The sequence below is a fragment of the Oryx dammah genome, unplaced genomic scaffold (genome assembly GCF_014754425.2).
Source record: "Oryx dammah isolate SB20612 unplaced genomic scaffold, SCBI_Odam_1.1 HiC_scaffold_3, whole genome shotgun sequence".
Taxonomy (NCBI): Eukaryota; Metazoa; Chordata; class Mammalia; order Artiodactyla; family Bovidae; genus Oryx; species Oryx dammah.
Window position 1 is genome coordinate 100,440,926 of NW_024070187.1, and position 24,332 is coordinate 100,465,257.

Genomic DNA, 24,332 nt, shown 5'->3' on the forward strand with positions numbered 1-24,332 from the left:
TACTCTCGTATAGCCACTTTGCAGAAATAGTTATGAAACAGTAAATTCATGAAATTGTTGTTGCAGGGCGTAGATGACTGAGGTTCTCTACTCTGTCTGCTGAATAGGTTTATTGCAACTTTCAACTTTTCTTTGTGAGGTAAAACTATATTGCCTCCATCCATGTGGGTCTTCTCTTTGGCCTTGTTGGTTGTACCGTCCTATAGGTTACAATGCCAGGTTTGGCATTTGGTCAAGTTATCTTGGGAAAATCCCTCAAAACTTTTCCATGGAAGTTCTGTACAACAAAAGAAAAAGTTCTTTGGTGCTCCTTGAAAATAGCATTCTTCTTAACATAATCATTTAACTATGTTCATTAAATTTAAGTAGTATTAGATAAAGCTATTGTTTGACATCTTCTATAATCCTGTCAAATCATGTTCCTCTTATACCAGAGGAATTTGTTTTGTTTTGTTTTTTATTTTAACTTCCTGTGGTAGCATGGAATCCTTTTTTTTTTTTTTTTAAATGCTGGTCAATATTTGTATTTTCAATTCCAAAGCTCTTAATTATAGTTTTATTTGACACTTACATTCACTGTATACAAAGCTGGACAAAGCAGGAGTCATGTATATTATGCCTGCTTCTCCAGGTAAACATTGTTATAAAAACAATACACAATATCCTCTCCGTCGAATCCATCGCCATTTATCCTCCTACTCCTCCTGGCATGACGTCTACCCTTTGTCTCAGCATGACCTCCCATTTTTTCCAGCCCATCATTTCCATCCTGATTCTACAAGCCTGGTTTCTGTGGTGCCATTTAATTATTTCATTCATTCTTCTCTTTTTATTTTTTTTTTCGTTTTCTTTTTAATAAGCTCTCTTAAAATACCTTCTAGCACAAGGGACTAATTCATTTTGTGAAATACCTGCCCTCAAGTTTACAAACTAGTGAAAAAGAAGCCCTCACTTCCTTTGATCATCTGTTACCTTGCATCCCATACCACTCTTCGGGTATTCCCCATTTTTCTGCTTTCTCTAGTGCCTAGAAAAAGCCACACAACCATTCTGATTGGCTTCAGTAAAATTCATGCATTCTAGCCTCATCTAAACTCTCATTGCTACATAAAAGCTTTCACGTGTATTTGCTGACTCTTATCACACTCTTCACAGCAGAATTTCTTTAGTCTTCTCGGGAAATGGTTTACTTTCCTTGCCAGGGGTGAGGCATATTTCTAGTACAGGTTTCTTAGGATTCCCTCTGGTTTTTCACTCCTTTCTTTGTTTCCTTTCTCTTAAGAAGGAAAGGTTCTTCCTCCTACATTAGCCATCTTATATATGTTGGGTCTTTTCCCATCTCCTGTTTTTCCCTCACATTTTTCCATCTGTATTCCCCACCATCATTTGCAATCTCCTCCAATCTACACTCTTATTATCCACTGCTTAAAAACATTCTCAAACATTTCTCTCTGCCAAAAAGACCCTAATAACTCATATAGTCTCACTTAGTTTGTTTTTGTTTAAATCTTTTTCCTTTCTCAAACCTTCAAACTTCTTTAAAGAATAGTGTTACTCATTTTCTCAATTTCCTGTCTTCCAGCCTGATTTGGCCTCTCACCTGTCTGTGCAATGGAAATAGTCCTCTTTAAAGATCATCAGTGCCCTTTGTGTATCACTTACATTCCTCTGTTCATTCATTTATTCATATCCACTCAGAAAATATTTATTTTGTGTTTGCTATGCATCAGACACTTGCTTGATAATAAAGGTACATCTGAAAAAGATACAGTCCTTTTTTGCCTAGGTTTGTGATTTAGGTAGAGGAAAACAAACAGGTGGGGAAAGAACTATAAAGCAGTGAAGAGTCACAGTTACGTAAGCATAAAGCAATGTAAAAGTATTGGAAACGGTGTATGACCCAGTCTTTAGGTGGTCATGAAAGCTTTTGTGAACAGGAAAGGTTTTTTTCCTTTAAGTCTTCTCTTAAAGGAAAAAGAAAAAGGATTCAAAAGAAAAGAGGAGGGACAGCATTCTAGCAGAAGAGTATCTGAGGAAGGAATTTCAAAGTTTATATGCTTTTGGTTATTTGTAAATTCAGTAGCAAGAGTGGAAAATTTGGAGAACTGGGTGGTGATGATGCCCTGAAACAAGGGTTCTACCTAGATTGAGTTTTTCAAGTTCTCTGTCAATGTTTGTGTGCCCGTGGGTCTTAGGGCTGTGGGAGGAGAGAGGTCCATGTTTTTCATGATTCTAACAAGTCAGAACCTATGTCTTCACAGCATGTAGAGCTACTGCTGTAAATGAAGTCGTGGATCAACTTATGAAAGGCTTTGAATACTAAGGAGACGTTAAACTATATCTTTAAAACTCTAGTTTGAAGAAGTTTAAGAAATACAGCAATGTGCTCAGATTTTCGTTCCTGGAAAGTTCACTCTCTGTAATGTGCGTTATAATATGAGACAAGCAAGACTGCAGAAAGGGGAAATCTAGGACAGTTAAAAGTAGTCCAGACATGAGACTTATCATAGACTTATCATCTATGGTAGTGATCACAGAAGTGTGAAGATGAGGGGCTGAGGCAGAAACATTGAGAAGGTAGAATTTACATTTCAGTGGAGTTCTTCCTCCCTCATACAGAACACACACTGCACAACCCTGCACAGACCCCCACCCACTCCCAGTGCTTACTCATCTCATTCTGGTGGAACTAAATGTCCCATCTTGAGTATTTTGTATTTTTACATTTTTTTTAAAAAAACTTTATATTGTATTGGTGTATAGCCAATTAACAATGGTGATTAACAATGTTGTGGTAGTTTCAGGTGGACAGCAAAGGGACTCAGCCATACATTTGTATGTATCCATTCTCCCCCAGTCTCCTCCCATCCAGGCTACCACATAGCATTGAGCAGAGTTCCTTGTGCTACACAGTACATCCTTGTTGGTTATCCATTTTAAATATAGCAGTGTTGTACTTCTGCATTTTAAATTATTTGAGCTTTGAGCTGAGTCTCTGGATTTTTCTATCCCTAATAGCACCTGAAACAGAGAATGATGTTTATATAGCATCTGCTCTGTTCTAAGAGCTTTGCATATGAGTTCAGTTAATGCTACAATAACCTTAGGAGATGCGTATTTCCCTTATACCCTCTTTTCAATTGAAGAAGAGTCACAGGAAAGTTAAATACCATCCCAAAATCGTGCACTTGGTGAGTAGTAGACCTGAGATTCAAAACCAGGCAATATGGCTTCAGAGTCCAGGCCCCTAACCAGGATGCCAAACCACCTCAAAATTGTCATCACATTTTTAAAGGACCATCCAGTGATTAGTAAATTTAAAGCAATAGATGTTCTGGTCTCACAAGAATAAATGTAGTGCTTTATATGATTGTGGAACAGCTAATGAGATTGCTTTCTAATGTTTTTCTTTTAATCCTTTCAGAACCAGTTCAAAGATACAAAACTTACCACAGTGATCTCTTTAGTACGTCCAGTGAAAGTCCATCTATTATCTCCTCTGAATCGGATTTCAGGCAAGGTAAGAAGCATCTGAACAAGCAAAAGATTCATAAAAAACCATGATTGTGCTGTTTGATTCCACTTATACCAGATACCAATGGCACCCCACTCCAGTACTCTTGCCTAGGAAATCCCATGGACGGCGGAGCCTGGTGGGCTACAGTCCATGGGGTCTCAAAGAGTCAGACGCTACTGAGTGACTTCACTTTCACTTTTCACTTTCATGCACTGGAGAAGGAAATGGCAACCCACTCCAGTGTTCTTGCCTAGAGAATCCCAGGGACAGGAGCCTGGTGGGCTGCCGTCTATGGGGTCTCACACAGTCGGACATGACTGAAGCAACTTAGTAGTAGTATACCAAATACCTAGAATAGTCAAATTAATACTGTCAGAAAGTTCTTTCGTAGATGCCGGGGCGGGGAATGGGGAGTCAGTGTTTGATGGGGACAGAGTTTCAGTTTAGGAAGGTGAAAAATTTGGGAGATGTATGATGGTGAGTGTTGCAAAACAGTGTGAATGTACTTCGTGCCACTGAACTGTACAGTTAAATATGGTTAAAAATAGTACGTTTTATATTATGTGACTTTTACCACAATTAAAAAAAAACATTTAAAAAAGAAGCTATGATTTTCGTTCTCTTTCAGTAGTGTTGAGATATAAGGGGTGAAGAGAATAATTCTATATAAAAATTTTAAATTACAAAAAGCTTCCAATTACTCATTTTAACACTGTTATAGGTACTTAAGGGCTTCCCTCATAGCTCAGTTAGTAAAGAACTGGCCTGCAGTGCAGGAGACCTGGATTCAATTCCTGGATCAGGAAGATACCCCGGAGAAGGAAATGGCAACCCACTCCAGTATTCTTGCCTGGAGAATCCCTTGGACAGAAGAGCCTGGCAAGAGTCAGACATGATTTAGTAACTAAAACCACCATAGGAACTTAATAGCAGTTTCATCCAACAGCAGTGTAGTCATTTTCATATGAGAGGACATAATTCATTGTTTTCAAAAATAAAATGACTGCCACTAAAGAGTTTAATGACATTATATCGTTAATTTGATTATATGAATATGATTTGTGAAAATTACCTTATGTGTCTTCCGAGTGCTTCTGTTTTAAATAAGATTATTTCATATTTTTATGACTTGTGCTGTTCCTTTTCATTCACAATTAGTGAGAAAAAGTGAAACTTCAAAGAGATTTGAATCCAACAGTGGTCTCCCAGGCGTAGATGAAACCCCAGGTCAAGGCCAGCCACAGAGAGCAAGGTATGCAATATGAAAAAATGGTAATATATTTCCAGTTGTTTGTGGTTTTTTTCTTCATTAGAATCAAGGAGAATTATTTTTTTAATTATTCTCTTCCCTCTGTTTTCTCCATTTTCCTTTTCTTCCCTCCTCTTTAAGTTCTTGCAAATTCAATTATGTGAAAGATATTACAGCTGTTTGAGTTATTGGAATCTTTTAAAATTAGAATTGGCCCTGATTATTTTCATTTATGCTTGATTTTTTCTAATTGTCAATATGAATATAAAATAATTAACAGTAAGGAAGTTCTAAAGGTATAGCATTAAACATCTATGAGAAGAGATAAACTTTGATTTCTAAGAAAATAATGCTTTTTTCAAAAGATTACATGGGCTCAACAAGTAAGCTTTCAGTACTATTTGTTGAATGAATAATTAGTAGATTACTACTAAGTAACCTATTATGTGAAATCTAGTATATAAAAAGTTAAGTTTTCACTACATCTTCCTGGATTAAAAGAAGGCAATGGCTCCCCACTCCAGTACTCTTGCCTGGAAAATCCCATGGATGGAGGAGCCTGGTGGGCTGCAGTCCATGGGGTCGCTGGGAGTCGGACACGACTGAGTGACTTCATTTTCACTTTTCACTTTCATGCATTGGAGAGGGAAATGGCAGCCCACTCCAGTATTCTTGCCCGGAGAATCCCAGGGACGGGGGAGCCTCATGGGCTGCCGTCTGTGGGGTCGCACAGAGGCAGACACGACTGAAGCGACTTAGCAGCAGCAGCAGCATCTTACACTTAAACTTTTTTTTTAAGCCCAGTTTGGACTGTTTAGAGTTCATTTTCATACTGAAACACTCAGCATACTTATAAGATGGCAGTTATTCTTGTGCTAGGGTTAAGATTGTGGTATTATAACTATGGGTTGATTTACTTTGTTTGAAGGGAAATGTGTCAACTCAGTACTGAATATATTAATGTGTGTCTTCTTCATGTGTGCACAGATCCCTTACATGAACAGAAGCATATTGTTAAAGTTAAGCATTAATTTGAAATTCATAGTGTAATATTAGAGAATCAGAAGTTGCTTCAGAATTTACTACCAAACTATAGTAATACTTTTAAATTTGATACCTCAGTTCATTTGATTTAGGTACCATTATATACAAAAGGATCATTTGGAAATTAACAAAAACCTGCCCCTTAGCTGATTAATTCTGGCAGGCCAATGTTTCATACCCATAAACTATTAATAGTCCAGGTAATCCTACCCATGTGATTAAAGCAGACAGTTCATCCAGGGTTAACACTCCAAGTAATTACATACATTGCACTAAAATTATTCTGTAATATTCCAGTTTTTATAAAATTTATGTCTTTTTCCATGTTCCTTTTTAAAATGTCTGTGATACTTTCTATGAGGAAAGTTCTAATCAGTATTCATTTGCCTAAAATGATATAATCTTCACATAATAGCATTGTATATTACTATAACTCCATTGTGGGAATAATAATTGCAATGACCGTATTTTGGTAATTTTGACCAGAGAGATTAGAGACAAAGATAGATCTATGCTTGATAGCAGATAGTTTTATTAAAGAAGCAAAACTGTTTGGAGATGACCAGCAATAAGAAGCAAATGTCGAATTGCACTAAGGTCTGTGTTGAATTGAGGAAGTCACTCCTGTCTATATATGTAATTTAGAGAAAGTTTATAGTTAATATGATGCCTTTTTAGCTTAATCAAAAGAAGGAATAGAGAACAATGGAAGAATTCTTGGAATTATATGTTAAAATTGATTGATTTTATAGTCAGTTTGCTAGTTATTTAGAAAACATATTCCTCCAAACAAAGTTAAATCATTTTGTGAGACTTACTTCAGTTTTCTTGATAAGGTAACTCAAAAGCATGGGGATTATAAGAGAATCTTAGTTTTGATTGTTTCCAGTTTTTTTTTAGGAAACAATAACATTAAAGTGTTAGCTCATCAGATCATAATTTAGTGATAAGCTGCTTTTATTTCACACTTTAAGATGGTAAAAAACACAACTTGATGTTTATAGCATCTGCATTAGATATAGGTGAAACAAAAATATTTCTTTCAAAGAGAAGTTGACTTTTACTGTTGTTTAGTCCCAACTTGTGTCCAACTCTTTGAAACCCCATGGACTTCTGCACACCAGGCTTCCTTGTCCTTCACTGTCTCCCAGAGTTCACTCGATCTCATGTCCATACAGTCGGTGATGCCATCCAGCCATCTCATCCCCAGCTTCCCCCTTCTCCTCCTGCCCTCAATCTTTCTCAGCATCAGGGTCTTTTCCACTGAGTTGGCTCTTCACATCAGGTGGCCAAAGTATTGGAGCATGCAGCTTCCAGTGAATATTCAGGGTTGATTTCCTTTAGGATTGAATGGTTTGATCTCCTTGAAGTCCAAGGGACTCTCAAGAGTCTCCTGTAGTACCACGGTTCAAAAGCATCAGTTTTTTTGGCACTCAGCCTTCTTTATGATCCAACTCTCACATGACTACTGGAAAAACCATAGCTTTGACTTTGTTGGCAAAGTGATGTCTCTGCTTTTTAATATGCTGTCTAGGTTTGTCATAGCTTTTCTTCCAAGGAGCAAGTGTCTTTTAATTTGATGGCTAGAGTCACCATCCACAGTGATTTTGGAGCCCAAGAAAATAAAATCTGTCACTGTTCCACTTTTCCCCTCTCTATTTGCCATGAAGTAATGGGATAGGATGCCATGATCTTAGTTTTTGAATGTTGAATTTTAAGTCAACTTTTTCACTCTCCTCTTTCACCCTCATCAAGAGGCTCTTTAGTTCCTCTTCGCTTTCTGCCATTGGAGTGATACCATCTTGTTGTTGATATTGCTCCCAACCATCTTGATTCCAGATTTGTGTATTTGTTACATTTAATGTAAGATGCTAAAGTCTACTTCTTTTAGACTACCCCATCTCTTCCTGTCGAAGGAAAAACACATTAACTGAGGTATTGTCTAAATTTCTTATTCAAGTGCAGAGTTTTCTGTATATGTACAAAGTCTGATAATATCTTTAACATGCCAGTACACAATCAGGAGGTTCTGTTTGTTCTTTAGGTCACGTATTTGTGAGATCTATAAATAGTTCTGTGTTTAGATATGTTGCATGATTCTTTATAAAAATTTCCATTCCTTTATCTAGAATGAAATGGAAAAACAGATCCACACAGTGCTATTGATTTGTATCATAGTGGGTGGGAGGAGATTAACAGGAAGTTATGAGTCAGATCCATCAGACTGAGTAATTTTGGATTTTGAACTATCAAAAGTGTCTTTCAGTGACCAAAAAAAGACATTCAAAGCTATTTTCCGAGGAGCATCTCTAAATTTTTTTTCTGTGTTAACTTTTGAAGTACGGTTTTACATATTGCCATTCCTACTGCTTCAATGCTTATCTGTTTAATGATGTAACCTTTTTTTGTCTTGAAAGAACTTGTTTACTCATTCCTAAATCATCTAGGTTTTGTGAGTTTCTTGTTTGTTTGCATGTGTTTTGTCTATATTTTGTTCGTTTTTGTTTTGCTTCTCAAACGCTGCAATCAGATATTGTGATGGGACACAAAATGATGATCAGTCACTTTTGTTATCTGTTTGTTGCTCTGGTAGAAAAGAATTTGAACAAGAAGGCTAATATGTTTGATGAAAATCACAGGTGTGGGTTAAAATATATAGATTCAAAGTTTTATCATTTTCCTTGACCCCCATTAAGTGAGAGCGAGCCATAAAATTATATTCAATCATTGGCTCAATAAGTGATTTTTGAATGCCTACTTTGTAGAGGGTACTTCTATGTACGGGAAATGAGATCATGAACAAGACCAAAAACTTCCCTCCAGAGATGTTATAGGGCTGAGAGATATCTGGTAAACCACTAAAAAAACAAAAAATAAGTAAGGCACCATCAGAATGTGATGGTACTTGGAAGAAAAATAAACCATGCTAAAGAGACAGAGACTGCAAGGGTATGATGTCCAAGCTCTAGTTCACTTAGGTAGGCTGGTCAGAGGAGGCATCTCCTAAGGGTTAGGGTTAGGATTAGGATTAACTATTTTGAGTATAATGGGAGTCCATTGGATGGTTGAGACATAGAGAGCTATGATCATATTTACATTTTAATGGGATTACTCTGATCTATTTTGTGAAAAACAGATTACAGAAGTACAAGACCGGTTTGGAGGCGATTACAGTGCTCCATTTGAGATGCATACAGCACAGACTAGTTTGTTAGTAATAGAGAAGGGTTGGAAATAGATTTCTTCAACGTTATGCCCTTAAGGATTTGCTGCTCATTCAGATGTTGGATTTGTAAGGAATCAAGAATGACTCCAGATTGTGTCGTAAGCAACCAGTGAATGAGAGAAGGTGGCACATAAGGAACAAGTATCAAGAGTTTGGTTTTAGACATCTTAGGCTAAAGATGCAAGTTCACATGCAAGTAGAACACTCACCTAAGCAGGTGAGTAGAATCAGAATTCAAGGGAGAGCCTGGAGTTATGGAAATATAAGGTAATTGAGGCCATGTGGCTACATGAGATCAGTAAGTGTGAACTGTTTATGGAGACTAGAAAAATCGGGAGGTCTGAGCACTGTTGTAGTCTAACGTTGTTGTTGTTGTTGTTCAGCCGCTAAGTTATGTCTGATTCTTTGTGACCCCATGGACTATAGCACACCAGGCTTCCCTGTTCTTTACCACCTCCCAGAGTTTGCTCAAATTCATGTCCATGAGTCAGTGATGCCATTCAACCATCTCATCCTCTGTTGCCCCCTTCTCCTTGTGCCCTCTTTCCCAGCATCAGGGTCTTTTCCAATGTTCAGATCAGGTGGCCAATGTTTTGAAGCTTCAGCTTCAACATCAGTCCTTCCAATGAAGGGTTGATTTCCTTTAGGTTTGACTGGTTTGATCTCCTTGCTGTCCAAGGAACTCTAAAGAGTCTTCTCCAGTGACACAATTTGAAAACATCAATTCTTCGGTGCTCAGTCTAACATTAAGAGATTAGAAATGAAGGAAGATCCAGAAAAAAAGAGTAAGGAGGAACCAGTGAATATTTATTTTTGGCTGTGCTGGGTCTTCATGGCTGTGCACACTTTTCTCTAGTTGCAGCAGTGGTTGGAGGGGAGACGGCTACTCTCTAGTTGTGGTACACAGGCTTCTCATTGCAGTGGCTTCTCTTGCACAGCACAGGCTCTTGGGTGCTTGGGTTTCAGTACTTGTGGCTCATGGGCTCAGTAGTTGTGGCTCACGAGATTAGGGGCCCCATAGTATGTGAGATCTTCCTGCATCAGAAATCGAACCCATGTCTCCTGCATTGCCAGGAGGATTCTTAACCACTGAGCCACCAGGGAAGCCCCAGTATTCAGATGTTTAATGACTGAATAACTATGTGATATAGTGCTTGGAGGTCAAGTAAGATGCAAACTAAGAATTATCCTTTGGCTTTGCTTACACTGAAGGCAGTCTTTTCTGTGACTGGTTTTGGTGAACTGGTAAGGACTCAAACTATGGGTCTGAGTCCAAGAGAAAGTGGAAGATGAAGTGGAGGTAAAATTTAAAAGACCCACAGTTTTGAAGAAACTTACTCTAAAAGACAGCAGAAAAATGAAATAGAATCTAAAAGGGGATATTAGATTCCAAAAGAATCTAAACACCAAAGAAGAGTGGTTTTGTTCTAAGTAGAAAATAGTACAGCATGTTTGTATCACATGAATGGCCTAGTGGACAAGACGGATGATGCACGTGAGAGGGCAGCTGCAGGAGCGAAGCCTCTGGGGAGGGAGAGGGTTGGAACCCCATGCACAGTAGGGCTGTGAGGCCTGTGTAAGTGTGCAGGAGATCTAGCCATTGTGACAGAAAAGATCAGAGCATAGATCTGGAACGTCTGGTGGTAGAAGGATAAGGAAGTTGTTTCCTGTTTGCTTCTTATTTCACCAAAAAAAATTGAAGAGAAGTCATCAGTTGAGAGAGAATGAGGGAAGAAGTTTTGAAAGAACTTTGATTAAAAAAAAAAAGGAAAGGAAAAAAAATGAAATAGTTCTCTAAGAAAATGAATCATCATGAAGCACTGAGAACCTAGTGAGATCAGTCAGCATGGTTCTGCAGTTTCATGAGTTCAGGTCGTATGCCAAGAAATGATTTTCATGATGGGCTGTACAGCTCAAGCAGTGTGAGGGTTAGAGGGGGTTAATAGAATTACTGTATAACAGGTATAGAAGCAGAGAAGGCAATGGCACCCCACTCCAGTACTCTTGCCTGGAAAATCCAATGGATGGAGGAGCCTGGTGGGCTGCAGTCCATGGGGTAGCTAAGGGTCAGACATGACTGAGCGACTTAACTTTCACTTTTCGCTTTCATATACTAGAGAAGGAAATGGCAACCCACTCCAGTGTTCTTGCCTGGAGAATCCCAGGGACAGGGGAGCCTGGTGGGCTGCCGTCTATGAGGTCACATAGAGTCGGACACGACTGAAGTGACTTAGCAGTAGCAGTAGGTATAGAAAATTTAACATCTTATGGAGAAACTCTAACTTTTCGGCCTACCCAATACTAACTGATTTTATGACAGAAGTGGAATGACATCTATCAGTTGAATTACTGAAGACTGTGTTGTACCCTGAACCATAATACTTGTAATACCAATACATGATAAAGCAGTGTGGTCTAGAAGATAAACATTTCTAATTTCAGATCATAAACTAATCCATTAGTTAACATGACATTAAAAGTGTTTACTCTAATTCAAGATTTCTAAAGCATTAATATATCACATTTATGGGAAGTAAAAAAAATTTTTAAGTGAAAGTTTTAACAGAGAGGAAGTGGTCGAGTAGGTGAACTAAAATTCCTGATAGAGTCAATGAATGGTTTGATGGAGAGTGTTAGAAGTGAGCTAGAGAAAAACAAGGAGATTAGATGGAGAGGGTTTTGGAAGGTAGAAATAGGACATTCTAGGGGCTGCACAGTTATTGTTATAGCCAACATGACTTGTCATGGGAGCAGAATTCTGGCTGAGATGGAGGAAGCCAGGGTGTTGGAAGACTCCTCAGTCTCTGTAACACCACCATGAGTGAAGACAGCAGTGGTGTTAGGGAAGACCACTGCATCAGGCACTTAAATCTACAATGCATAAGGAAGAGTTGGCCAACAGAACCAAGTCTAGAGCAAAGCAGATCAGTGAATGGTTTGATTTCATAGCTCATATTTCAAGGAAAGGGAAGAGACCCGGGTTTGATGGCTGGGTTGGGAAGATCCACTGGAGAAGGAAATGGCAGCCCACTCCAGTATTCTTGCCTGGGAAATCCCATGGACAGAAGAGCCTGGCAGGCTACAGTCAGAGTCGGACGTGACTGAGCAACTAACACTTCCAATTCAAGGAAGCTGGAGGCTCTTGGAGGAGGAGTCAGTAATGATCTGGAAGCTGAAATAAAAATCCAAGGAAATCTCTGTCTCATGTCCAGGCCCACTGGTGCAGGATTATGAGGATAAAACAGCCCCAATCTGAGAGAACCACAGCGGGAACAGTTTCAGATGTTGAGCTGTTCAGAGAAGAGGTAGAGGATATAGATCTACCCACTGAAAATGAGACACCACAGTATATTAATACATTAAAAATAGGACTGAGGAGTTACTTCAAAGGTTCTTTTGAAATGAAAAAGTAAAATTTGTCTAAGTTCTTGATACCTTGCTACATGATATTTTTTCTTGATTAGACTTAATATGTTTTTCTTCTCAATCCACTTTTCTCTTTTCTATATGGCAGACAATATGAAACACCCCTTGAAGGCAACTTAATTAATCAAGAGATCATGCTAAAACGGCAAGAAGAAGAAATGATGCAGCTGCAAGCCAGGATGGCCCTTAGACAGTCTCGGTTGAGCCTGTATCCAGGGGACACCATCAAAGCTTCCATGCTTGACATCACCAGGGATCCCTTAAGAGAAATAGCTCTAGAAACAGCCATGACCCAAAGAAAACTGAGGGTAAGTTGATTCTCAGGTCACTGCACCTAAACTTGGTCTCAGAGGGAAATGTTATGCAAAGTACTTTAAAAAATTGTATAATTCTGAAATCTCATATTTAAGTTTCCATTGATGTTAAATATCTTGTTGGTTGACATTAAAATATTTAGCTCTTTTCATGGTTTCATTTTTACAATAGCATGAGATGGATTTATAATATCTTAACTGTATATTTTTAAAAGTATATTTGTGATCCTTAAGTCAACTGGCCTTATTCAGTATTGTGGTGGATTACCTTTTAATATTTATTATGCCACAAACCAAGAAGATCAGAGATAGAGAGGTCAAGATTGGTTCAGAAGCTCAAGAATTCTATCAAGTACATTCCATCTTTCTGCTCTGCCATTCTCAGAATTTTGGCAGTCATTCTCTTTATAGTTAAAAGATGGCTACATTAGCTCCAAGTATCTTATCCTTGTATTACAGTATTCAAAGGTAAGAATGAACAAATCTTGTTATCTGTGGGGGAGTTTTCTTTTATGTGTTTAGTTGCTTTATTTTTCTTTCATCATATATCCTCTGTATTTTAAAAAACATAAGCTCAAAATGAACATAGTCTTTTCTCATGTAAAATATCATGAACATTTTACAACTTTTATAGTATTATTGTTAAGGGCTGTGAGGTACTCTATTATGTGAACTTACCATGTACCATAATTTATTTAATCATTTTCCAGATATTGGACATTTAGAATCCTTCTAATTTGTAGTTACTATGAACATCCTGATAGCTAAATCTTTGCAGATAGCTTCCTCCAAGTAGAATAGCCAAGTCAAAGGCAAATACCTTTTTAGACATTTTTATACCTTGTCAAATTGCCCTTTAAAAATTTCTTCCAGTTTATGTTTCCTCTGATCATTCCTGTTTCACCATTTTCTTACTGACTCTCAGAGTGTCATCCTTTTTTTTATCATCACCAATTTGATAAATGAGGCAATATCTCATTGTACTGTTGCTTTACAAATAATTCTTCAAAAGCAAAGTAAATAATAGTAAAAGTGATAAAATCTAAAGTGATTTGTTTCTAGTCCTATGCTAAGAAAGTATATTATCCTATTCCATTTTGGGTTTTGTTGCTTATTTCAAACAATCTTCTTAAAAGCAAATTTGTATACCCTGAAATTGACAGAATTCAAATTTTTCCTCCTAATTTTCTAAGAAGAAAAGTGTTGCATGGTGAAAATTACACTGAACTACAAATTAAGAGACTTGGATTCAATTTCTAATAAGTTCATTTCTAATATGATGTCTTTATGCATATTTTAAAACCATTTTGTGTCTCACTGTGCCAATTTTTAAAATGTGGAATTAAGTTGTAATGTATAAGACAGATTCCAGTTTTAAAGTTGTTAGAGTTCAATAAAATATAACTCAATTTATTTTAAGCCAAAAAGAAGAAATTCTATAAGACTTCATCAATTTATCATTATAAATAATACATTTGTCAAAATTAAGCAGTAGTCAGGATAGCATGGGTTTCCAATAATTAAAGGCACACATAAAGCAAAAGGGGCACACATATATCCACATCTTTTCCTAAATCATAGTTTCAGAGAACTAATACAGAATTTTGTTACATTAAAGAGTCATAAATGATATTCTGTACCTTTATAGTACACCTCTGTTAAGTGTCATCTCACTAAAAACTTGTGTTTCCTTTTAGGCTATGCTGTCTGGCTATTTAAAAAAAAAAAAAAAACACATACTTTTTTCAACAGGCTACATCAGTGACTAGAGAATTTGAACTGCTGATCTTTGAAGAACCACAAAGTATTTTTTCTTTAAAAAAAAAAAAAAAAAATGAACAGGAAGGGAAAATTCCCCAGCGGTCCAGTGATTGGGATTCCACACTTCAACTGCAGAGTGTGGCCAAATAAATAAAGGAAGAAGGATACATTTTTGAGGCTGAATAAAGAGTTTTAGTTCAAAGGACTGATTTCACAGATGAATTAATATTCTTTTCTAAAACATAACTTTTTATTTTTTCTAGATTATTTTTGGTGTAGGCACATTTTAGTGTTTATACTCAGCTGCTTTAGTTGATTTGTATCAGAGTCTGTCTTTAACATGGCAACCCATTATCATTTCTTCTACTGTTTCTGTTCCCATTTAAAATGTATCCTGCTGGTTCACTGAAAATTAACAAATGCTTAATGTTAAACTTTTACCTAAGTGGTATGGGTCACATGTTCGACACTCCATTGATTGGATAGAATTCCCATGTCAAGTAACCAAATGAACTGTACAGAGAAGATGCAAAGAAGAAACCAACAAAAATAACTCTCCATATATTTATGGAGTGCACAAGAGTGCACACACACAAAAACACACAGACCGCCTGCCTTTGGCCTCAAGATTAGCCCTGTGCTCATTCTACTTTTTTCCCCGTTTGGATTTCATGTTTCAGTCTATTCTGAATCCTACTCCCCTGCTGAAGTCTAACTTGTTTTAAGTTATCTTTTCAACCAATTCTTCCTCTAGGCAGAAACCCCTGGATGTACAGGACATAAAGGGAAAGAATAGATTGAAGAGCAGTAAATGCAGAGTGTGGACTCTACTTCTCCTAGCTCCCGAGATATTATTTTCATAGTAGAGGCAGCAGTGCAGAACAGAGACCGTGACACCTATAATAATCCTGCATGCATGCAAAGTCACTCAGTCATGTCTGACTCTTTTGCAACCCATGGACTGTAGCCCACCCGTATCCTCTGTCCACGGGGTTTCCCAGACAAGAATACTGGAGTGGGTTGCCGTTTCCTTCTCCAGGGATAATATCCCTGCTGCTGCTGCTAAGTCACCTCAGTCATGTCCAACTCTGCGCGACCCCATAGACGGCAGCCCACCAGGCTCTCCCGTCCCTGGGGTTCTCCAGGCAAGAACACTAGAGTGGGTTGCCATTTCCTTCTCCAATGCATGAAAGTGAAAAGTGACAGTGAAGTCGCTCAGTCATGTCTGACTCTTCGCCATCCCACAGACTGCAGCCTACCAGGCTCCTCTGTCCATGGGATTTTCCAGGCAAGAGTGCTGGAGTAGGGAGCCGTTGCCTTCTCCAGATAATATCCCTAATTGCCACTAATTAGAACAAAAGAGTACAGGGTTGTGAGAACTTGGTTACAGGTGAATGTGTCTTTTGTAGTCACAAAGCAGATGTGGTCCACTAGAAGACTTGTTTTAGGACAAATTGAGTATCACTCTCTGAAATAATAAGATTCTACTCAATTACTTTTCACATTAGCAATAGAAAACCAAATCCTTATATGAACTTGAGAGCCCTATATTCAATAAGTGAGACTGGTTTTTTTTTTGAGAGAGAGAGTTTGGGTCTACCTGGAGTCCAAAACATGAAAGCCTTTATTTATGAAAAATGGTATAAAGCCGGGCTTTATATTTTAATCTCTGGTAGGATTCGAAGCTGATAAAACTAATATTTACAGTGTAAGGCACATTTCAGCCTTATTCTTTTTTTTTTTTTTTAACTGAGATATTTTTACCTTATAAACATGGCAGAGTATTCAACATTGAAACAGAACAACAATGAAACTGGTTTTTAATTGCACTTCCAGTTTATACATTAAGTATTGTATCTTTGAGCCTACCAAATTTCTGATTGTCTATTTCTGAAAAATGATTATAATTCTGCTGTACTTCTTTATCGAAAGTTATACGTTTGTTTCAGATCTCTAGTTCTAATATGATGACCTTACATGTAGTTTGCTACTATTATTATTATTTGATTATTATATTTTTATTTATTTTATTTATAATTTAATTTATTATTATTTATATTATTACTATTATTACATTATTTTCCTTTCAAGGAAAGAGCTAGAATAAGTGATAATAACTATTGATTCCTCTTCTATGATTCACAGAATTTCTTTGGTCCTGAGTTTGTGAAAATGACAATTGAACCATTTATATCTTTGGATTTGCCACGGTCTATCCTTGTAAGTAATAAAACCACTTTGTCACTCTGAGAAAGTAATTTTGGTAATGATTTTTTTTAAGCAGTTACAATTCTTATCATAGTTACATTGGTAACTGCCATTCATTTTTTTCCAATTGTAGACCAAGAAAGGGAAGAATGAAGATAACAGGAGAAAAGTAAACGTAATGCTCCTAAGTGGACAGAGACTGGAGCTGACCTGTGACAGCAAAACAATATGCAAAGATGTGCTTGATATGGTTGTGGCCCATATTGGCTTAGTGGAACATCATTTGTTTGCCTTAGCTACTCTCAAAGGTACCAAGACATTTTAAATGCAGGGTAGAGTGTGGAACGGAGAAGGCAGTGGCACCCCACTCCAGTACTCTTGCCTGGAAAATCCCATGGACGGGGGAGCCTGATAGGCTGCAGTCCATAGGGTCTCGAACAGTTGGACATGACTGAGCGACTTCACTTTCACTTTTCACTTTCATGCATTGGAGAAGGAAATGGCAACCCACTCCACTGTTCTTGCCTGGAGAATCCCAGGGACGAGGGAGCCTGGTGGGCTGCCATCTATGGGGTCGCACAGAGTCGGACACGACTGAAGTGACTTAGCAGCAGCAGCAGCAGAGTGTGGAAACCTGGCATCAGTGACCTCCTATACCTGTTCTACCTAACCTTCTTCTGGGAAATATTGGTGCTGGTTTAGTCACTAAGTCATGTCCAACTGTTTGTGATCCCATGGGCCAGTAGCTCGCCAGACTCCTCTGTCCATGGGATTTCCTAGGCAAGAATACTGAAATGAGTTGCCATTTCCTTCTCCAGAGGATCTTCCTGACCCAGGGATTGAACTCAGGTCTCCTGCATTGCACACAGATTCTTTACCAACTGAGCCACCAGGGAAGCCCTTGGGAAATATTTACTATGTGGATATGTCAGCATTGAGAAGTAGGAGTTAAGAGCTGTCTTTCTTTTCCTAACTTAGGTGCATTGTCTTAATAGCTGTGTCTTTTTAGCATCTTCTGTACCCGGCCATGAAGATTTGTCTCTGGCATTGGCTATATAATAGATTTTAATTGTTATATTTTGGGGATCATTATTTTACCCATATATGTGCTTTAGAAATCAGTATCCTGCTAATATGAGTTTGAATATATAGCAAGACCCTATTTCCGAATCTCCACGTCAACTCCTTCAGCTTCAGTTCAGTTCAGTCACTCAGTTGTGTCCAACGTTTTGCAACCCCATAAACCACAGCACATCAGGCCTCCCTGTCCATCACCAACTCCTGAAGTCCACCCAAACTCATGTCCATCGAGTCAGCGATGCCATCCAACCATATCATCCTCTGTCGTCCCCTTCTCCTCCTGCCCTCAATCTTTCCCAGCATCAGGGTCCTTTCAAATGAGTCAGCTCTTAACAGCAGGTGGCCAATGTATTGGAGTTTCAGCTTCAGCATCAGTCCTTCCAAGGAACACCCAGGACTGATTTCCTATAGGATGGACTGGTTGGATCTCCTTGCAGTCCAAGGGACTCTCAAGAGTCTTCTGATATGAAGTGTATCAGAATTCCCTGCCACGCTTCTTAACAATCTTGTTAATAGTGTGAAACTGTTTTGTGCAAGTCTGACCACAAAATGAAGAAATTAAAAGACAACGTGAAAGTATTTTTATTCTATCTGAGTATTTCTCATTCTGTTCTAGATAATGAGTATTTCTTTGTTGATTCTGATCTAAAATTAACCAAAGTGGCCCCAGAGGGATGGAAAGAAGAACCAAAGAAAAAGAGCAAAGCCTCCATTAACTTTACTTTGTTTTTCCGAATTAAATTTTTCATGGATGATGTTAGTCTGATACAGTGAGTACACAAGAGTTTCTCTGTTTCTCTTTTGGCCCCTGCTCTTTGGACCCTTGAGTTTACTGATACTGAATTATTTGCTTCTGACCAATGATAAAGTCTTCTTCATCATAAAAGAAATATTTCTTTCTGCATTGTTTATTCATTTCTCATGCTTAATCATAAGCCATCTTGGCAACTAAACTTATATGCCAATAAAAAAAGTCACCCAGGCTTTAAGATCAATAGCCTGGATGTTTTGTGTGTGTATTTATTTTCCCAGACACACTCTGACCTGTCATCAGTATTATCTTCAGCTGCGAAAAGACATCTTGGAGGAGAGGATACACTGTGATGATGAGACTTCTTTATTGCTAGCATCCTTGGCTCTCCAAGCTGAGTATGGGGATTATCAACCAGAGGTATGATTTATTTTTTCCTGTGGGACAAATATTTTGCATTGGTATTCTTATCCTCAGTATGGTTAAAGACTGAACCTGGTTGAGTGTTTCCTGTTTAGATCCAGAGATTTTTGAGGCTAGTTCAGTGCCTCAGAATGACAAAGTTCCCCATGTATATTGGTTATTTAAAATCATATAGTGTGGGATTTCTTTCCTTCTTTCTTTTTAAAATTATCCCGTTTCAGAGTTTTGGGACATCTAGCATTTATCTTCCTAGCTCCCTATTTCTAACTCACAGATACTAGACATAAGGGTTTCCAGCCAAATCTAAATCAAAGGGGTCTTCTGCCTCACCCATGGATGGATCCTTGTGGCCAAGAACCTAGCAGAGCTCTCTCTATGGGAATACATGTTCAAGGCTAAGTGTACCTGAATATACATGGACCTGAGAGGAAGCAGGAAATTGGAAGAGACTATGCCACTCAAGTAGCACCCTTCACAACAGTAGTCCTTAACTTTAGTGACATTTGGTCTACGTTTGGTCTGAGATTGTAGTCTTTCCTCAAGCTTACCAATCAGTTCAGTCTTTCTATTCTGCCTCACTGAATAAAAGAGAAAGAGTACTGTACTTTTTCTAAAACTCACTCCTCAGAGAGAAGAGTGAATAGGAGTACCTGATCTCTTGGTTGAGGCAAGAACTTTAAGACTGGAGGAAGAGAACAAACAGACTTTCTTACCAAACCACTCTCCTTTCTAGGTTCATGGTGTGTCGTATTTTAGACTGGAACATTACTTGCCTCCAAGAGTGATGGAGAAACTTGATCTGTCCTATATTAAAGAAGAACTACCCAAATTGCACAATACCTACATGGGAGCTTCTGAAAAAGAGACAGAGTTAGAATTTTTAAAGGTAAGCCTGCCAGATTACAAACGATAAACTATTTTTTCAAAGTAAACAAGAAATCTTGGAGGCCATATATCTGAAAACTCAGGTGCCAATAACTGAGGCTGTGTGCTTCATCTTCTCTTATTTATTCCTGGCTAAAACCATAGTATTTTAATTCTCATTTTGTAAAAGAGGGAACTGGGGGTCCGAGAAGAGACATAGTGTTCCCAAAGTCAGTGGCTGGAATGTGGATCATAACTGTGATTTGAACCCATGTCTATCTGAGTAGGGATTATATTCTTCTATCCTTTTTTATACTCTCAAAATCAAGGTATATATTTTAATATATAGTGAAACTATGTGTAACTTTGTTAGGTATTTTCCAAGTCTCCTGTAAATATGTTATTATACATTCATAATTTTTAAAAAATCGAGATATGTTGTAAAGAATAAACAATTTTGTGACTGTGTGAATAAGAGGGGCAAGTTCAAACTAATTCTAGAGTTGTTTTGCTTTTTTGGAAAAAAAAAAAGCTTAAGATTCAATTAAATCTGCTAAAAAATAGTCTTTCCATTAATGCCAACTAATTCATGCAGGGGACTGGGGGTTAGAAAAAGTGATTTATATCTCTAATTCTGCCACCAGCTACCTATAAGACCTCAGATGCATGTGTGTGTGTGTGTTTGCTCAGTTGCTTCAGTCGTGTCCAACTCTTTGCAACCCTATGGACTATAGCCTGCCAGGTTTCTCTGTCCTTGGGATTCTCCAGGCAAGAATACTGGAGTGGGCTGCCAAGCCCTCCTCCAAGGGTTCTTCCTGACCCAGGGATGGAACCATCTCCTGCACTGCAGGTAGATTCTTTTACTGCTGAGCCATGGGGGAAATCAGATGTATAATAGTGCATTTATGATTAGAAAAGATAGTGCTTCCAGTATGAATAACAAATACCTGATAACATTCTATTGAGAAGAGAAACTTTAGAACATTCTTGTCTTACTGCTCAGGATGTAACAGTGTTCCTTAACCTTGCTGCTCTGTAATAAGGGAGCCAGTTTTCCCAGCTCTACAAATACCTGTGAAAGGGTTTCATTCACAGACTCACACCACATTTAATCTAGGATTCATGGTTTGTTTTGTTTAAGGTGAGTCTACTTTTAAAGATGTTACATTATGTGCTTGTTTTTTCCCCTCAGTTATTACATTTTTTACACTTGCAGGAAATAAATATCAAGTTATATTTTTGTCAACAAAGGTAGAAGACGTTAGCACAGTGGAATGATTTTGCATGGGGATTTTCAGACAGTCTTTCATTTGAATTCTCGTTTCAGCCAGCTGGGTGAATGTGGACAATGTATTTAAAATCTCTCTGAGTTTCGGTTGTCCCTCTCTAAGTATTGTGCTCAGTGCATAGTAGGTTGCCCTTCTCCGTCTAATAATGTATCCTCTTCTCTTTTTTTAGCTTGAGCATGCTTCTTCTAACGTAAGAATTTTTTTAATCTCATTAATATACCGTCCTAAGGTTACCCTTCTGTTACATATCATATTGCCTTTTTCCTTTTCTAAATCTGCTTTATTGAGGTATAATTTACATATAATAAACTGACCACTTTTAAATGTTTGATTCAGCGAGTTTTGAAGATACATGTACAATTGGGCATTTCCTGGCTGAGCGGTAAAGAACCCACCTGCCAATGCAGGAGACACAGGTCCAGTCCCTAGGTCAGGAAGATCCCATGGAGAAGGAAATGGCAACCCACTCCAGTATTCTTGCCTGGAGAAGCCCATGGAAAGAGGAGCCTGGCGGGCTACAGCCCATGAGGTTGCAAAAGAGTTGGCCGTGACTTAGCGACTAAACAGCAACAACATACAGTTGAGCAACCACTCCACAATCATGATAAAGAGCATGGGTTAGCAAACTGTGGCCTGCCTATTTTGTAAGTAAAGCTTTATTGGAACTTGGCCAAACTTATTTGTTTCCATATGATCTGTATCTGCTCTCACACTGCAACAGCAGAGTTAAGGATCTATAGCAGATATCATATGACCCACAAAGCCTAAAATATCTTGCCCATTAAATAAATTTGCCAGCCCCAAACATAAGACATTTCCAACGCCAGAAAGTACTTTCATGTTGCTTTCTAGTCAGTCCCTTCCCCCACTCCTAAACTCTGGCAACTACTGATTTGTGTTCTATCACTATCATTTTTTCTTTTCTAGGATTTCATTGAAAGAATCATATATCACCTAGTCTTCTGTGTGCCTCTTTTTACTTAATACTTTTGAGGTTCATCTGTGGTGTGGTGTGTATGGCGCTCAGTCACTTGGTCGTGTCTGTCTCTTTTGTGACCCCATGGACTGTAGCCCGCCAGGCTTCTCTATCCATGGGATTCTCCAGACAAGAATCCTGGAGCGGGTTGCCGTGCCCTCCTCCAGGGGTTCTTCCTGACCCAGGGATCAAACCCAAGTATCCGCATCTCCTGCACTGGCAGGCGGATTCTTTACCACTTGCGCCACCACCCAGGATGTATGGAGTAGTTTGCTTATTTGTGACTGAGCAGTTTTCTGTTGTACAGAGAAGCAGCAATTTTTGTTTACCATTTCTTTAGTTAATGGATATAAAGTTGATGTCAATACTCATAGACTGATTTTTGCATGAACATATAGTTTTTGTTTTGTTTTGTTTTGTTTTTTCTCTCAAATGAATACTTAACATTAGCTTTGCTGGGATCTACGGTAAGTGTGTGTGTAACTTCTACAAAATTACCAAATTGTTCTCAAGTGATTGTACAGTTTTGCACTACTGCCAGTAACATGGAATTTCCAGTTGCTCTGTACCCTGAAATAGCACTTGGTATGTTCAGTTTTTTTTTCTTTTTAGCTATTAAAGTAGGTAAGTAGAGGTATATGACTGTGGTTTTAATTCGTGTTTCCCTAATTACTGTTATTTTCAGCATCGTTTTATGTATTTATTTGTGTTCATATATATTCTTTGTTGAAGTGTCTAATAAAATCTGTTGCCCATTTTTTATCTGGATATGTGTTTTTTTGTTGAGAAGGACATGTTCTTTGTATGTTGTAGATGCAGTTCTTTATCAGATATATATTGTACATAAATATATTCCTGGTCTGTGACTTACCTTTGTTTTCTTTCCAATGACCTTTGAAGAGCAAAAGCCTCTAATGTTAATGAAGTTTCAGTTTACCAATTTTTTCTTCTAGGGTTCCTGTTTTTTATGCCCCATCTAAAAAATCTTTGTCTAATTCACAGCCATGAAGATTTTCTAAATTTTATGGTTTTTAGCTATAAATTATAATTATAAATTATAACTAAAATTTTATCATATATTTAAGTCTCATCCTTTTGGGGGTAATTTTCATGTATTGTTAAAGTAAGGGTCAAGATTCATTTTCTCGGCATGTGAATTTCCAATTCCAGCAACATTTGTTTAGGAAACTATCCTTTCCATATTAAACAACACTAATATAACTACTGATTCTTTCCGTCACCTTTTGCCAAGGTGCACTACTATGTTATACTATTGTTCCAACAGGTCTGCCAAAGACTGACAGAATACGGAGTTCATTTTCACCGGGTACACCCTGAGAAAAAGTCACAAACAGGAATACTGCTTGGAGTCTGTTCTAAAGGTGTCCTCGTGTTTGAGGTTCACAATGGAGTTCGCACACTGGTCCTTCGCTTTCCGTGGCGGGAAACCAAGAAGATTTCTTTTTCTGTATGTCCATTTTAACCTCTTTTGATTCTACGTTTAAATAGGTGTTGCTGATTTCCAGTGTAACATATTAATTGACTTTCCTTAAATGAGCTTTAGACCCTAGCATTCAGTAGGGCTTATCTTTATTTCTTAATACTATTTAACTCTTCTTTCTTGGTTGTAGGAAGTATTATTGAGGTTTTGTTTTTGGTTTACTCAGGAGGTGATTTTTAAAAGAATTTTTAGCTAGTTATATGCTCAGTTAACTTTAGTTAAATTACAACCAAGTTGACTTCTCTGTTAATTCAGAACTTCTCACATGGAGAAAACCCACTAATGTATTCAAGATTGATGATTACCTCAACCACAATGAACTTGGTCTAGCTCAGTAATAGGCCCCTCACAACAACTGTATTTGAGTCTCAGTGATCCAGAGGTTTACTGGCTTTTAAAATTAGCCTCATATTTTCTACAGTTTTCGGTTTTAGGGTATAGTCTCTGGAGATAGGAAAGTGGTTTTTAGAAAATCATGTTTATGAAAGACACTGAGGCATATTTGATTTTGGGTGTAGATGGAAAATCTGAACACTGATGTGCCATTAGTAAACCCCAGAGGCAAACCAAAAATCTGTTCAGGTATTTGTTTCCCTAAGAGTGTTCAGGGACTACTGACATCTTTAGTTTATATTTGGGATGAAATATAGTCTCAGGCTCAGAGGAGCCTGGTGTGCTCCGTGGGGTCACAAAGAGTCAGACG

General features: G+C 37.9%; 1 protein-coding gene across 9 annotated transcripts in view; it reads left to right on the forward strand.

Moving 5' to 3' along the window:
- The window catches only part of PTPN13 (protein tyrosine phosphatase non-receptor type 13), a 221,198-nt gene that overhangs the window by 115,997 nt on the left and 80,869 nt on the right, over positions 1-24,332 (forward strand). For all 9 annotated transcript variants that reach the window (XM_040237277.1, XM_040237279.1, XM_040237283.1 and 6 more), the window contains 9 exons: positions 3,425-3,520; positions 4,676-4,769; positions 12,551-12,770; positions 16,683-16,757; positions 16,879-17,053; positions 18,442-18,595; positions 18,858-18,996; positions 19,733-19,885; positions 23,414-23,596. In XM_040237277.1, coding sequence (XP_040093211.1) covers positions 3,425-3,520; positions 4,676-4,769; positions 12,551-12,770; positions 16,683-16,757; positions 16,879-17,053; positions 18,442-18,595; positions 18,858-18,996; positions 19,733-19,885; positions 23,414-23,596 — 1,289 coding nt within the window. The remainder of the gene's footprint in view (positions 1-3,424; positions 3,521-4,675; positions 4,770-12,550; positions 12,771-16,682; positions 16,758-16,878; positions 17,054-18,441; positions 18,596-18,857; positions 18,997-19,732; positions 19,886-23,413; positions 23,597-24,332) is intronic.